At 41.6% G+C, this 16605-nt stretch overlaps 2 protein-coding genes across 2 annotated transcripts in view; one reads left to right on the top strand and one right to left on the bottom strand.

Moving 5' to 3' along the window:
* Positions 1–2708, bottom strand: part of LOC105622916 (lysine-specific histone demethylase 1A-like) — a 37792-nt gene extending 35084 nt beyond the window's left edge. The window contains 1 exon segment of the mRNA XM_012204328.1: positions 2552–2708. Coding sequence (XP_012059718.1) covers positions 2552–2708 — 157 coding nt within the window.
* Positions 2709–9896: 7188 nt separating this feature from the next.
* LOC105620114 (slit homolog 3 protein) lies at positions 9897–13628 on the top strand. The gene has a single exon (XM_012201624.1). The coding sequence runs from the start codon at positions 9897–9899 to the stop codon at positions 13626–13628; it is 3732 nt and encodes a 1243-aa protein (XP_012057014.1).
* Positions 13629–16605: the final 2977 nt, after the last annotated feature.

Genomic DNA, 16605 nt, shown 5'->3' with positions numbered 1-16605 from the left:
TAGCCAAAGATCAAGTGTTAATTTAGTAATTGCGCTTCGATCGGGCTATTTATAATCGTGAATTTACGACAACACCTTTATATAACTGCAATAACGTAAGCCGTTGGCAGTGGGATGCAGAGTTATAGAGTATTATTGCCGAGTATGATTCTCACAATCAGCTGAAATGCCGCAGAATGTTATCCAAATCTGATTAAAGTCAATTCCGCGATTTCCGCTGCGTACAGTCGATGCGTCGGTACTACACGTACATATTTAATAAACGATCGACAGTATACACACATACGCTGGAGTTGTAGGCCAGGTTCGTGAAATTAACAACGAAATCCATCGCAATGTGAATTTCGGCTCGCATCAATGAGACCTACACTTTAACGTAATCTGATCGAACCTCGGGCCGTAATAATCAAGCGAGAGTGGTGCTGAAGGGTATACGATTGTACACTCCAAGCGATATACGAACGGAGCGCCGCGCTTCCGCGAAGTCATACGGTATCCGCGTAGGCCAGTGGTTGAAACTCGCGTAGTAATTCGCAAAAGGAGGTATCCGTGAATCCGCCCCTGGCTCCCGGACCCAACAATACGCGCGCTCACGCACACGTCCCGCCTCGCGTTCTTCGTTCCGTGCGGCGAGTTACGTACGGCAAGTTACGTACGCGCGCGGCGCGGTGTGCAGAGACGGGATTTTAACGACCGGCTTAAAAAAAGAGAGAGAAAGAAGAAAAAAGAAAGAAAAATTGGGCAGTTTTCGTTTACCGAGTCTTAGCCGGTTCGTGAGGTCGTTAATTTTCGGGTGGCCGCCGGTGGGATACGACGTCTCTCGCCCACCGACGAGAGTCTTTGAACTCTCGGGATTACCTCTGGCTACCTTTGGGTTGCCACGGATTGCCCCAGCGCGATGCGATGCGGTGCGATGCGGTACGATGTGATGCGATGCGGTTGCTGCGGATCAAACTAGGCTCACGAAAGCGCACCGTATTTTGTACTCAGTCGGCTATGGTGTGCTCTTGCAGACGGCGTAGTTTCGTTTAAAACCTTCGTAATACGACGACTGAGATAACCGCCATAGGCACGAGACTCTCGCTATTGAGAAATTAAAGCTTGAAACGCTTCGCCTGTTCAAGTAATAAGCAAGACGGTGCCTCGCCAATGATAGATCGGTTATGAAATCTCTGATCACATCGTATTTATATACTCATAGTTTTATCATTAGTTTTAAAATTTCTGCAATTACAATATTTTATTTTATAATTTCATCGAGTTGATGTATCTTTATAAAAAAATTTTTTTGGTGACATTATTTTGCAATTGTTAAATAAAAAATTATATATTAATAAAGTAAAAATCAAGATCTACGTAGCAAAATAATAAAATTACGATATGTTTATACTATTATTTATATCATTGTTGTTAATGTAGATCATGATTCTACATTCCTATTTTAACACAATTCGAAAATTCTATATTTCTTAATTAAAACAAACAATATTGTTTTCAATTTATTCTGTGCTATATCAGTGTTTCTGTATATTTACTTTCAAGTAAACTAAATTTCATTAAACTTAACTTGTAATAATTCAATGCAATGCTTTGTAGTGAATATCCTAATGAATATTAAAATGCGAGAAATATTCTAGTAATACTTGGATCATCTCAAATTTAGTAAATTTTTGAAGCCATATTATTCTGAAATATATATAAAAAGCGGTTCTACAAAAGATGACAAGAAGGATTAATTTAAGCCGAAATGACCCTAAAAATAAATATCACTGGATTATCATTAGCAAGTCACTGACCGAGCTCCATGAAGCATGATTATGATGTTTCCATGAAAATCTTATGTAATACGCTCTTCTTCCGTGACTTTGTGATTCAACCTGTAAACCTCGTTCGATCCTTATTTTATTTGATGAACTAGCTGATCCACGAAGTCATTAATTTTAGGATATCTGTCGATGGAGCATGTTTCCGAAGTGATATTTAATTTCGAATAACTATGGATTACACATAAAATTGGAATGATGCGTGCTAACCATAATCATCAATTTTTGATCGTTACATTGACTTAGGTTGTTAACATCATCTTAAAAATTTTAAGGAATAATCCAAATCAAATGAATCAAACAATTCGTATATAATCTCAAACATATTCACACTCTGGATTCATTATTGGACTTTTGGAATTATTTTTCTAATTAATCGTCATCGAGAATAATAAACATCATTTTGACCGTCGTAATTTTTAGCAAGATCGTTGCATCCACGTCTCGGAGGTGATGAGTCTTTACGATGCTTCCTTCCTCCGCAATTATATCCGAGTATTTTCGTGGATTACGACTTTGGATCTGTCCGCGACAATTTATATCGCGTACTCACAAAGAAAGATAAAGAAAAATAAAGAGAAAAATGAAGAAGAAGAGATGAAGGAGGAACAAGTGAACTACGCAAAAAGTATCATCCTGGTTTACACCTAACCGGGCGATAACCCAATCCCGAGTTCGTTAATTTTTGAGAACGATCGCACGTGGGGATTCGTTCCTCGCCCATGAACCAGTCCGTGCGCCTCTTTCTGGATTGCCTTGGGTCGCCTGCTGGCGAGGTTGCCTGCAGTTGTTCCGACTAGGCATCCCGGAGGAGCCCGTGGAGTTATCGTAATCGTTAACGAGACTGCTGTCAGCGTCGTAAGACACCCGAGGGTCCCTCACCATTAACCTTCCGCTAACAAAGGCATTGCCACGTTCTTCGCTCCCGGTGCACCGACCCGCTCTCCCTTCCTTATTTATATGCATAACTCAAAAGAGGTGTAATGAAAATTTCACGGTCAACTCGATTACAGGCGATCGCCATCGTATTCCCTCTTCTCGTATTCTCGCCTCTCTCCCTCCCACACATTCCAGTCTCTTTTTCTCTCTCTCTTTCGATCCCTTCTCTTTTACTTACTTGTTCTCTCTGTCACGCTAGTCCTTCGTTCTCTCTTTCCCTCTATATTCTATACATCAACAGCTTGCCCGATGTATCTGTCTCTCTTCAAGACTGTAGCGTTAGACATCAGCCGCCAGAACGGCCTTCCTCTCGTTTTCTCTCTTCTTCGCCATCCATCTATAGAGAGAAAGAGAAAGAGAGAAAAGAGCGAGGGAGAGCAACTTTCGCACGCGGAAAACGATTTCTCGAGATCGCGCGTTCGAGGAGCGATAAATTTTCCACGCCGATTATTGATACGCGTTGATTATCCTCCCTGATACACCGCGCGCGAATAATAAACCTTAACGTAACGACGGCTGACAAGCTCCTTGTCGATTGAAAAAAATAATAATGAGAAGAAGAATTTCTATCTTTTCCCTAAATTATCATTTCTACGATTATTTCAACGTTAAAATGTACGTCCCCGCAGGAGATTGCCGCTGCTTAGGTAGCTCTCATTTGACTGACTCGCGCCATATGAAAAGACGTTATCCTTTTATATTAGTCTCCGGGCTGTCCGACGTGCTGCACACGCTAAAGTAATACGGTGCAATAGGAACGTCAATTTGTGTTGCCACGATATCCGCCTCAAGAGAATACTCTTGTTTTTCTTTTCTTTAGTTATCTAACAACTTTCCCGTCTTGCTGATGATTTAATTGTTAAGCCACGCGCATATCTCGATTTATTTTTACGAGCAATAAAACGGTCGATAGCATTGAGATTAAAATATACTGCGGGAAGTATATAGACATTTTACTTACGTAACTCGCGAAGATGAGAGAAAGAAAGAGTCATATTGAAACACGGTGTTATACCAATACAATAGTAATGAACACAAAAGTGGATAATAATTGAGTTAACGGGCTATATAATGGACGATTCAGCGTGTCAAACTGTTTTGTAATCGCTTTATAAACCGTCCTTAGGCATTTACGCACTGTTCGTTCCGCGGAAATAAGATAGCCTGTTGACTAAATTCCACGTAAAAAAGCGTTTATTTAACCATTAAACAATCTTTCTTTGTATTAAGCAAAGCATTCTTAAATATTTTTTTAATATATTCGTATATTTTCTTTTCAATTTATCTTTATCAATTTAAAAAAATGAAGAATAAAATTAAAAATTGGAATAATAAAAAATTTAATACGCGTATCGAAAAATGTAATACGCAAAATAGTTTAGTTCTTCGTGGTTTTCTCGTTCGATCTTGATACGTTCCACCGCTTCCTTAAAGCTGCTAAAGCCAACCACGACGAACCGCGCAATCGCCGTGGAATGCATTCGAAAAAGGTTGCAGGAGAAAACGTGTTGCAGGGTTGTAAGATGAAACTAGCAGGTGATCATCGGCGGGAATCGCGACCGCGACGACGGTGGATCGTGATTCCGTGCCCATCTGAAAACAATAAACGGCCTGGAGGCTGCTGCTCCTGGGACAAGAAGGAAGAAACTTAGACCGGGACTCGAGTGAAAGTACACAACAACAAATCATCCCATTTTGTCTGCGGGGGTTTTGCAAGATCGCAAAGTGATCTTTTCCACGGAGGTTCTGTAACTTCAAGTCGCGATAATTAGCGGCTGCGGCTTCTAAAGTGATTATACGAATGAACGGGGAAACCGAGAATCCATTAGTCTCCTGCGGGAAAGAATCGTGAGAAGAATGTATGTTATACCCGGGAAATCTTTCTCTTATCGATGTTACGTAAACTATCTCTGAAGGAACGGAAGACTACATATCGGAACATAAATTCTAGCCCGTCATGATTTGCAATGCGCTTCTGGCTTGGCTGGTTGCGAGTGCCGAGAACGCTCGCCTGGCCGACGATTAGTCTGGCGTGATACTGATGAATTACGAATTCCGGCATGTTATCTTCCTTTTACGAATAACTTTGTAAAGCTTATATTTTTGAGAAAATCGTAAAATTTGTTTTGTGCTATTCACAGAAGAACTATGAATTTCTTTGATGTATTTTAAGAAAAAAAAATGGAATGCTTTTCTAATTGATATACTGTGTCTCTTTCTGCCGAATTTTCTGAAAAATGTTAATATTTTTTTAACCTTTATAAGACGCATATAAATCTATTTTTAAAATTTTACAGCTTTTTCTACAGAAAGATTTTATAATTCGCATAATTTCATTATTACTTTTCTCAAAATATGACGTTGCTTCAGCGCCATGTTAATTGGCTTTCCGTCTTGTAAAAGATTAATTCAAATAAAAGCATTTCTTCATGATAACCTTTCAGACAGAAACAATAATTGAAATATATTCGTGAAAAAGTTTTAAAGATGTATTAGTCCTATCTCTAATGAATAGTCTGCTTAACTCTATTATGTCTAATTATTCAATCAAAATACGTAACGTTAAATCTTAATTCTGTCTTGTCTGAGTTAGTTCTGGCGAGAAAAAAAAGTCATCCATCAATCAATAATTTTTTACAATTAGCGCATACCACGAAGATAGCCATAGTCATTGTTATGTAACAGCGGAATTACGCAGACATCCACTGAGTACCGGTGCGCATCTGTCTTTATCAAGTGAGGAGTGTAGGCCAACGATCGGAATCCGGTAGTTTCGTTCACCATTACGCGTAACAATCCGAACATCTTTGATTGATTTCCTTGCTCGGAGCTAATGAACATCGCGCCCGGTTTAAACCAACGCGACTGAGATATTGGAAGATAACGAAACGAGCTGACGATGTAATGGATCCGATTACGTAATTTTTGAATGCACGACATCGATGTCTCCCGATCCTACGCTTTTTGTCATTGCGATATCATGAAGGCGAGACATTGTGCCGTTATATATAGGGTGCTCCTGTGTATATTACATGCGCTTTTATCGAAAATATTTTTATTTGAGAGACTTGTAATGGAATTTTTTCGCAGCTTTTCGTATTATTTTATTTTTCATTTTTTTTTTAAATCATTAACATGGAATATATCTTATAAAAAGGATATGTAAAATTTGATATCGTGATTTAGTAATAATTTATTAACATAAGGAGACATGAAAAGTCACAATATATTAATAAAACTTGAGCAAACATCAACGTTCGTGATCGACCACCAACGCGTAACGCGCGTGCAACTGAATTCACACGTATCTTTCACGGTTTTACAAATTGCCTCGTCAGATTAGAGAAGATCCTTTAAACATGTTAAACGAATATCGTTTCGGAAACACCCTGTACATAACAACGATGCATGATTCGGTAGTTGATTAGATTTAAAAGAATGCCCCGTCACCTGCACTGTTGAAAGGAGACTAGGTCCCAGGAGTGACGGCAGTGGGGAGACTTGTGGAGATGAAGAGGAGGAATGGAGAATAGGCGGGAAGAGAGGAGAGTAAAAGGAAAGGAGGTGCCGGAGCAGTGCCTGATCGTCAGCAGCGAGAGGCCCGGGCATGAGGCTCCAGCGATCACTGACCGCTTTCGTCGATCCGAACCGCCAACTAGCCACCTTTCAACGGCGCAGCCATTGGGGCATCCTCCTGTTTAAGGTCCATTCACATTGCGTTGCTAATCAAACCTGACAAAAAAGAATCTTTTCGTGGTGCTTATGGTCCCTCTAAAGTCATGGAAATTGCCTTTATCAGCATGAAACCGGCTACCGCCGAGATTAAAGGAGTGGGATTTATGTAATTGTCGATAACGGAATGCCCAAGTCATCAGGATTAAAAACCTTAACGTTTAATCTTCGTAGAGGCTATCAAGATATTGGACTAAGTTCGATTCGCGGAATTAATGTCGTTAATGATAATTAGAGATACGCTCGCTTCATAAATTTTCATGCGTAACAAAATTACTCGTAAATTAACTGCGATTAGTATAATTCCTCCCTGAGGGAGAGGATTAAATCAAGTTTGCGCGCAGAGCAATAAGGTTCTTGATACGTCTGTATCATTCATTGAAGTTACAGTAATTGGCGACGAGAATGTATGTAATATCGGCCAAAAATTGCGTCTCGACGAAAGCCGACGAAAATAATCTCTGAGAATGAAGTAACTCTTTCCCGGAAGAACTCGAGATATTTGTGTAATGAGAAAGAATGGCGCGAACTCACTCGAGGTAATCGAGATAGTTAGCAGGTTGCAGTTTCGTTTTACAGCACGTGATACATGGTTAATCCGCAAAATATCGGACACCCGGGGAATAATAATATTATGAGCGTTTATAGTCGACTAAAAGTCCACCGTTGCATTTATCAAAGCGAGAGGAAACTGGTAAAAGAGTGAAATATAATACCAACACAAGGCCTTGGGGCCTTGGTAAAGATCTTGTAATAACGATCAATGAATACGAATAAAACGTATACGTTTAATTACGAAATCGGAAGTCTATATCGTTGGTAATAATAATGATGAAGATGATATTTTAAGTATTTTATAGCTCTTCTCGAATAAATCATTACGTGTTTCATCAAGAATTAGAATAAAATATATCTATATTAAAATCAAGGAAATTAAGAAAAAATGACGCAATGATGTAATATTCTCGAATGATCGATTGTAATGATGCTGATGTTGTATCTATTGGTTATTTAAAATTTGAAGGAATAAAGTTCGATAAATCGCTTATTTAAACTATGATGTCCAAAAGATCTTCTTCCAATGGGAACCTTACTTCGAGCAGGTAAAGGTAACAAATCACTTTTCAATGATGATACGTCAAACTGGTAAATACTACTTTCTGAAAGGTGAAGTTTCGTACAAACACCACTTGATACGACATTATATACTATTTCGGACACGATAAATATCGTTTTATGATCACTGGGATAAAGCATATGAATTTGGAATATTAAAATATTACGAGAAATTGTGAATATTGAATTTTTAATATAAAAATATAAGAAATTAATTCGAGTTTTTAGACACATAAGATGTTATTTTAGATTCGCTTTTGTAAATTAGAATCGTTTTTATTTAAGGATATTTTGGCCATATAATATCAGCTAAAAGTATTAATAAAACTCAACCAAAAAAAGACAAAATCAATTAATTAAAAAATTTTATCATAAATACGCCCTCAAACTAACTGGAAAATAATACATAAAAAGATAACAAATAATTCGATTAGAGCAAAATGACTATTTTTTGCTGAAGTTTTAGAAAAATAACTTCTAAACGAATAAATGAATTCAAATGAACTTTTGTACGGATATTTATTGGAATTTTATATATATATATATATATATATATATATATATATATTTATGTTTATATATATTATATATATAAATATAAAATTTTAATTAATTCGTAACGTTATCTCATCAAATTTAATATTTAATAACAAATAATTATCATAAGACATAATTTTACGTAAGAATTAAGAGTAACCAAAAAATTAAATAACTTTTAAGCAATAAGAGAATTGTATTCAAATTTTATACAGATATTCAGACATAATAATCTATGAAATTTTTGATAATTCTTTGAGTTATAACACATATATTCTTACTAATTCTTTTTTATATAATTATAAAATGTTATTTCCTTTTTGTTTTATTATGACAGAACAAAAATTTTTAAAAATAAAGATTTGGTTCAAAGGATATAAGTAAAAACAGTTTTCTCCAATAAACACAAAGAAGTATGCATAAAAATTGGAAAATAAAATAAAATCGAGAATAATTGAATACATTACATTTCAATAAACATTAATTTACGGAAAATTAACTGACATACTATATATTTTTATCAGAAGCAGATGATCGGGAGAGAGCGCAGAAGAACACAACAGAAATCTATAAAAAATACATGTAAAGTATAGGACAATTGGAACATCCTTTTTCAAAATCCTATTTTACATGACAGAATCAGAAACGATATGTGAATAGATGGTGCGGCGAGGTTTCGTGAACAGATTTATCGAACAGTAATATGACGAAAGAATCGAGAGGAAGAAGAAGAAATGAAGGAAGGATCGACAGAAGAGAAAAAGAGAGAGAAAGAGAAAGAATGATGAAGGAGATGCGGGGAGTGTGTTGTGCACGAATAAAAGGAGAAAGAGAGAGAAAGAGAGAGCAGAAGGATGCGCGATGGAAAAAACGAAAAGGGGGGACAAGGAAATAAGAACGTAGTGGATGGAGGAGGCTGCAGATGTGGAGAAGCCACTGTAAGGACCCGGAGAGTGTACCTGTCTTGTTTTTATAGGCTTACCAGAACGTCAGGACCCGGGTATGAGGATGAAGAGGACGTCGACGACGATGACGGCGAGGACGACGGCGAGGACGAGGACGAGGATGAGAACGACGACGACGGCGACGAGGAGAAGGCGAGGAACAAGGTGGGAGAAGGAAGGACGACCGCGGAGTGGTGAGCGGTGGAAGGTAGCAGCCGGGGGATCGGCAACGGCAGAGGGGGAGAGGGTAACGGAGTCCGCCAGGGCCTTACAATCCTCCGCTAACCAGTCCTGGTAGAACTGTGGGCCCTACCGGAGTCCTGCACGGGCGCGTCGTACCTGTAACGGTGACTTTTCGTTGTCCACGAGATTTTTCTCACCATCGGAGAGGCGATAATCTCAGGGTCGCTGAACTTGCTTCTCTCTTCTTCTTCTCTTTCGCGAACGCGTTTATTTCGTCCCGTTAGCACGCGCGCGCGCGTCGTTCGAACAATCCGCTCTTTTTCTTTACGAGACGAATCGCCGAGGATGAGACCGCCAGGATCGTAAAGTGCAAAGAGTAAGGTGCAAAAGGTCGATCGTCGACCGAGGCAAGAAAAGGCAAGAGAGAGAAAGAGAGAGTGATATGGATGACGTGATGAGGTGAAATTGCAGCGACTCGGTGGTGGTTTAGATGGATCGACGTCGGTTTCACGAGACGCACGAGTGGCGTTAGTTGGCAATAGAGATAGGAACCCCTAGGGGAGGGGGGGCACGGGGGGGGACCACTCCACATTGATGGAATAGTGATTAACGCGGCGGAAAGATGCGGGGTAGTCCTGCCTTCCTCGCCATACTACTAGGCACGATATTCGGTGTCCTAGGTGCGTCTCTGAGCAAAGCGCTCAGATATAAGGCACCGGACGAATGCAAGTGGATCACGACCGGCGACGCTGAGGACGACGTGTCGCTCGTGTGTCGTCTACGAACCATCAATAGCGAATTGGAGAACACAAACTTCAGCGTGATACAGCCGCAGCACACGGTGCGTTTGCGACTGGAATGCAGCGACGCGCTATTCTATCAGAGTTCTCTGAGCGCCGGGAGCTTCAGACCGCTGGTCGAGCTGCGTGAGCTCGTGATCGAGTATTGTAAGATCGGCAATCTATCAGATGACGCGTTTAAAGGTCTCAGGGAACTGCGTAATCTCACCGTGAGGACGCACAACACTGACTGGTCGGCAATGGCACTCGACATATCTGCCGGAGCATTCACCGACGAGCTTCGGCAATTGGAGAAGCTCGATCTCGGTGAAAACAACATGTGGGGCATACCGGAGGGCGCGCTCTGTCCCCTGATCAATCTAGAAGTTCTAAACTTAACGAGGAACCGGCTCAGGGACATCACGGGTTTCCGCTTTAACGCTGTGACGAGGTGCCTAACGAATCTCAGGGAACTGGATCTCAGCAATAATAGCGTCGAATCTTTGCCGAGCGCAGCGTTTTCCGGTCTGACAAGGTTGCACAGCCTGGACCTGCGATGCAACGCCATCAGTTTCATGGCGGATCGCGCATTCGAAGGCCTCACGTCACTGGCCATCTTGAGACTCGCCGACAACCGGCTCGCGAGCCTGCCGCCGGAGCTTTTCAGCGACGCCAAGGATCACATACAGGAGATTCATCTCAGGAACAATACGTTGAGCGTCTTACCGCCCGGTTTATTCAGCGAATTGTCACGGCTGTTAGTATTGGATCTCTCGCACAATGAATTAACAGCGGAATGGGTGAACGCGGCTACGTTTACTCGTCTGGTGCGTTTAGTGGTGTTGGATCTTTCGAGCAATCGTATCGCGCGTCTCGATCCGACCGTTTTTCGCGATTTGTACAGTCTACAAATATTACGGCTGCAAGAAAATCTACTTGAAAGTCTACCGGAAAACACGTTCTCAGCGCTCTACAATTTGCACACATTATTGCTTAGCGACAATCAGTTGACTGTCATAGACGCCACTACATTGAGTGGTCTTTACGTGCTCAGTCTTCTCTCGTTGGACAATAACCGGTTGCATACGATACATCCGGGCTCTTTAAGAAACGCCTCGTCCCTACAGGACTTTCATCTTAACGGTAATCGGCTGACATCGGTGCCAGACGCATTGAAAGCCACTCCCCTCCTGCGCACTCTCGACCTCGGCGAGAACCTCATCTCCGAGATACCAAGCGGCACCTTCGACCACGTGGCGCAGCTATACGGACTTCGATTAACCGAAAATCATATCGGCAATCTCACGAAAGGCGTCTTCGATCGTATCAAAGAGCTCAAGATCCTGAATCTCTCGCGAAACCGCATACAGTACATCGAACCCGGTACTTTCGACGAAAATCTGAATCTACAGGCGATACGTCTCGACGGTAATCAGCTGACCGACATCACCGGCCTCTTCACCAAACTGCCAAATCTCGTTTGGCTCAATGTGAGCGACAATAAGCTCAAGTGGTTCGACTACGCGATGATACCGACTGGGCTGCAGTGGTTGGACATACACTCGAACGAAATCAAGGAATTAGGCAATAATTTCGAGATCGAGACACAATTGCAGCTGAGTACCTTCGACGCGAGCGAAAACAAGCTTACGGAGATCACTGGCAACGCGATTCCCATGAGTGTCGAGCTACTGTTTCTCAATGACAATCTCATCTCCAAAGTGCAGAGCTACTCGTTCTTTAAGAAGCCAAATTTGACGCGAGTCGATTTGAAAGGCAACCAGATACGAAATCTCGAGCCATACGCGTTGCGCATCAGCGCAGTACCGTCGGATCAACCGCTACCGGAGTTCTACATCGGCGACAACCAATACCTATGCGATTGCACCATGGAGTGGCTGCAGCGCGTCAATCGGCAGAATCAGACGCGCGTGCAGCCGCGCGTCATGGACCTCGAAAGCATCTACTGCAAGCTCTTATATGATCGTGAACACGTCTTCGTGCCGTTGGTCGAGGCATCCCACTCGCAATTCCTCTGCAAATATGAAACCCACTGCTTCGCTCTATGCCATTGCTGTGACTTTGATGCGTGCGACTGCGAGATGACATGTCCGCAGAACTGTACGTGTTATCACGATCAGTCGTGGTCAGCGAATGTGGTAGATTGTTCCAACGGCGGACACGTCAATAAACTACCTGAACAGATACCGATGGATGCCACGCGTCTCTATTTGGACGGAAACGATCTACGTATAGTGTCAAGTCACGCTTTTATCGGCCGCAAAAAGCTCAAGGTGTTGTTCCTCAATTCGTCCAACATCGAGATCGTGCAGAACAGGTCATTCAACGGGCTGCGCGACCTCGAGGATTTGCACCTGCAGGACAACAGGATACGCGAGCTGCGCGGTCACGAATTCGAAGGGCTGGATGCACTACGGCAGCTGCATCTGCAACGCAATCGCATCGCCGCAATCGGCAATGACACGTTTGCGCCGTTGCGTTCTCTGCGAATATTACGGTTGCAGAATAATCGTCTGACTACTCTGGTAATATGGTCACTGCCGAGTTCAATCGAGATTAGCCTAGCTGGGAATCCCTGGTCCTGCGAGTGCGACTACCTGCAGAGTTATCGCGAGTGGTCGCGCGATCCGAGCATCCGCGTTACGGACGCGGCTGCGTTGCGCTGTGTGTACAACGTCACGGAGTTCGAGGCGTTTGGCGATGAAGTGTTCGCGGACGACGAATTCGGCTTTCCGATGAGCACAACGCTAGGCGATTCTGAGCGCGCTGGCAATGAGAGCGCCGTTTGCACTGGCACGATTAGTCTCGATAACGATATACATCACAACTACACCAAGACCATTATTGAAAAACAGGTCCTGCATGATTATTTGCCGCTGCTGGTGGCCACTTCAGCCAGTTCGCTCGTCGTCATACTTCTGTGCATGCTCGCTTTCGTGTTTCGTCATGAACTACGCGTGTGGTTTCACTCGCGTTTCGGTGTGCGGATATTCTATCGAAATCACGAAGTCGATCGAGACGACCGAGATAAACTGTTTGACGCTTTTGTGAGCTATAGCTCAAAGGACGAAGCGTTCGTTGCCGAGGAACTGGCGCCGGTGCTCGAAATGGGTAACCCTTCGTACAAACTGTGCCTTCACTATCGGGACTTTCCAGTCGGCAGCTTCATAGCCGACACCATCGTCCAGGCGGTGGAGTCGTCGCGAAGAACGATAATGGTGCTATCGGAAAACTTCATCAAATCCGAGTGGTGTCGCTTCGATTTCAAGTCGGCGCACCATCAAGTGCTGAGGGATAGAAGACGCCGATTAATTCTCGTGCTGGTTGGCGACGTGCATCAGCGCGATCTCGATCCGGACATACGACTGTACTTAAAGACGAACACGTATCTACAATGGGGTGACAAGCTTTTCTGGGAGAAGCTGCGATTCGCGTTGCCGGATGTGCCAAACAATCAGCGCACAACGCAGAGGACGAGGCAGCCGCCGCCGGTCCGACGGCAACACAACAACAGAACGTCCAATGGATCGCGTACCGTATCCGTCCACATATGAATCGTTGTAGCCAAATCCAAGTGCATCGAGTGTCGTTCACGTTAAACGAGCTTTTAGCCGCGAGGATACAACATGAGGAACACGAGCTTCACATTGAGGATCTTGTATGCTCGAAGCGCGATTCCGAGACGCGTATTCGCACGGTGTGCAATATGATATTATATTACAGAGTGTGTAAATACAAACGGAAGGATTTTATATATATAAATAGAGCATATATACCGAGGTGCGGGAATAAAGATCATGTGTATATAAACGGTGTGTGATAAAGAGTGAGAAAATATTTAAGACGCGTGGAAACGTATACTCGGTGTGCCACACGCAGATTCTGTAAATTTGTTGCAGCGCGTCTGGATGAGAGTGCTGAAACTCGTTGTAAATAGGACGTCGTCCGCTCGGTCGCGAATCACGGCCGGACCGGCACCGTTATTCGGCTCGTGGAACGTGCGACGATTATGTTGGGTGCGTATACATATGTGTGTGTGTGTGTGCCGTGATCGTGGAACGCAAGAGATGCGCCTGCAGCCCGTCGTGATTCCGGTAGCCCAATGTACCGATTGTGTACTTAAAATTCACTGCTTCTCGTTATTATGTGTCCATTTGTAGTCATTGAAATCAGCCGTTATTTGTCGACTAGTGCAAATAATTTCGCAATCAATTGGCAAACCGCGATGGATTTCTCGGGCGAGAAATTATATAATATATTGCGTTGGCGTAATTATTTTAATATCGGTAGCTATCTCGCGCGTATGTCTCCACGATCAATTTTTAAAGTAAAATATCGCTTAACATCGAGTCTCTCAAGAGCGTCTTCGGACCCGTTTGAATCTCGATTGTTTAGATTGCTTGGCTCAAGCCGCTGCGCCAACAGTGATACCACTTCCTAATTATAATTATTATGTATATTTAATTGTATTTACACTTCTCCTCTCTCTCTGGTTGATGACGAATTTCATCCAGAAATACGAGCTTACGAGCATCTCAGCGATGGAAGCTGACGCTCCACGGTGATAATAAAAAATTCTGGGCGCGAACATTGTAAAGTATTATTTTAGTCTTATTTATTCCGTCCCATTCGATAAAGAGACTTTTTATGTGACTTGAATGTATCGTTATATAACGCGAGAATGAAAATAGAGATAACAGCATAACAACGAAGCTCGCTTGCCGTCGATTAATGATTAACTTAAGAAAACGTAATTTACGTGTCGCGTGGAATTTACGTTTGAATTCGACGGTCTCATTATTGCTGGACATGTACGAATCAATAAACGAGACTTTAATCTATAAATTTCTATTTTTATATGTATCATCTCTCGTATACGGAACATAAATTGTACGTATATATTTTTATGAATACGTAACAGGGAGATAGTACATTGATATTCATTGCACAGATAGCTCAATCACATTTCAGTAATAACTTTAGCATTATGAAAACGCCGAGATGCAGTCAGCGCAAGATGAAACAAACTTTACGTGACGTATCTTATTCGAAATGCGACAGTCGAATTCAAAGTGCGCGTTATGTGCAAAGAAACTAAAGTGCTGCACTACAAATATTCGAGATATAATGTATAAACATGAAATCGTCTTCTTTAGCTTTCCTCGCAAGCGATTATCATGTCCGCAAACTATCCGACACAAAAAGATATTATTCTAGAATAAAAGCTATGACTGAATAATAAAACATTCTATTTTTATGTTTTTAATTCTTCTGTCTTATTCTGATTTTTGCCTTCCCTAAGCAGATTACAATAATACCGAATTATATAACTTCAATACCGAATTATATAACTTCAACTATATGTTCTACAGATCGCTGAAAAAGTTTTCGACTATTAAACGTGTAAATGTTTTTATAGAGACGAGCTAAATTTAACGTTCTTACGATTCATTGCGATCTAAAACTGCACTTTTTGAGAATAAGGTATTACTTTTTTTTAAGCGTACTTGTTGAGAGAAATGTCAAAGCATTAAAACGAATTTACAAACGGTATGCGATGCACTTCCTCATTTTCAGTTAATGCAATAAAATGACAAAGCGGTATACGCGATATTCACAGCATGACAATTAAATCCACTATTTCGATGCAGGCTTTGTGCGCCATTTTCTGAGGTAGCTCGAGAACAAAACAATACTTTATGTTAATCGAGTCACGTCTGTATACATTGTCATCACGTCTTGTTACCGTTGCATCTGCGGAATAAGTAATATCTACCTGAGGATAATAGAAAAGAGACAATTTGGTAGAAAACAGTTAAGAGGATATTTCGTGTTACGCCCCATAATAAATTGAATTAAATTATTTCGTTATGCTATTCTAACTTCTAACTCGAATAAACTATTACAAAAAAGATTAAAGATACTAAAAAAGCAATGCAAACGTCAATCAAAACAAAATCTATAGCTAATCTATAACAAATAAATTAAAAGATTTGCTGCAAGTGGACTAACTCACATTTTGTAAAAACTAGTAAATTTAAATTTAAAAAAAAAAATAATAAAAAATCGGTATTACTAAGAAAATGTAAAAATTTGATTTATCTGTTATGATCATTGATCTTGTCGCGGGAATGGCATGCAATATCCACGAGTAGTGTAGGAGCGTAAGCTAAATGAACCACGTTAGAAAATTGTAGCTACGTGAAAACGCTCGCGAAAGTTGTGTTATTGCATAGTCCGCGATTGCGTGTAATCGTCATGTAATCAATGCTGGTGTAACGGCCCAGCAGCGCAGGCAATTCGATCGATGCGCGAAATAAGGTGATGGTGATGATGGTAGTAGTACACCGTTCGAGGACGATTGCGATATTGGAGAAAGAACGCAAATATATCGTAACGGTGTCGCGAAGCGGCGCACGATAACGAATATGCACGCAGCAACGCTACGAAAGAAGCATCGAGAGTCCCACCCTACATACCATGACTGCCGGAGTATTTTGCGGTTTGGCTAATGACACATGGAATTCGCAA

Source organism: Atta cephalotes (genome assembly GCF_000143395.1).
Source record: "Atta cephalotes unplaced genomic scaffold scaffold00002, whole genome shotgun sequence".
Taxonomy (NCBI): Eukaryota; Metazoa; Arthropoda; class Insecta; order Hymenoptera; family Formicidae; genus Atta; species Atta cephalotes.
This window is presented reverse-complemented; position numbering and strand designations above follow the sequence as displayed.

What these genes read in the sequence shown, in the direction of transcription:
- LOC105620114 (XM_012201624.1), top strand. Translation starts at nt 9,897, where the DNA reads ATGCGGGGTAGTCCTGCCTTCCTCGCCATACTACTAGGCACGATATTC.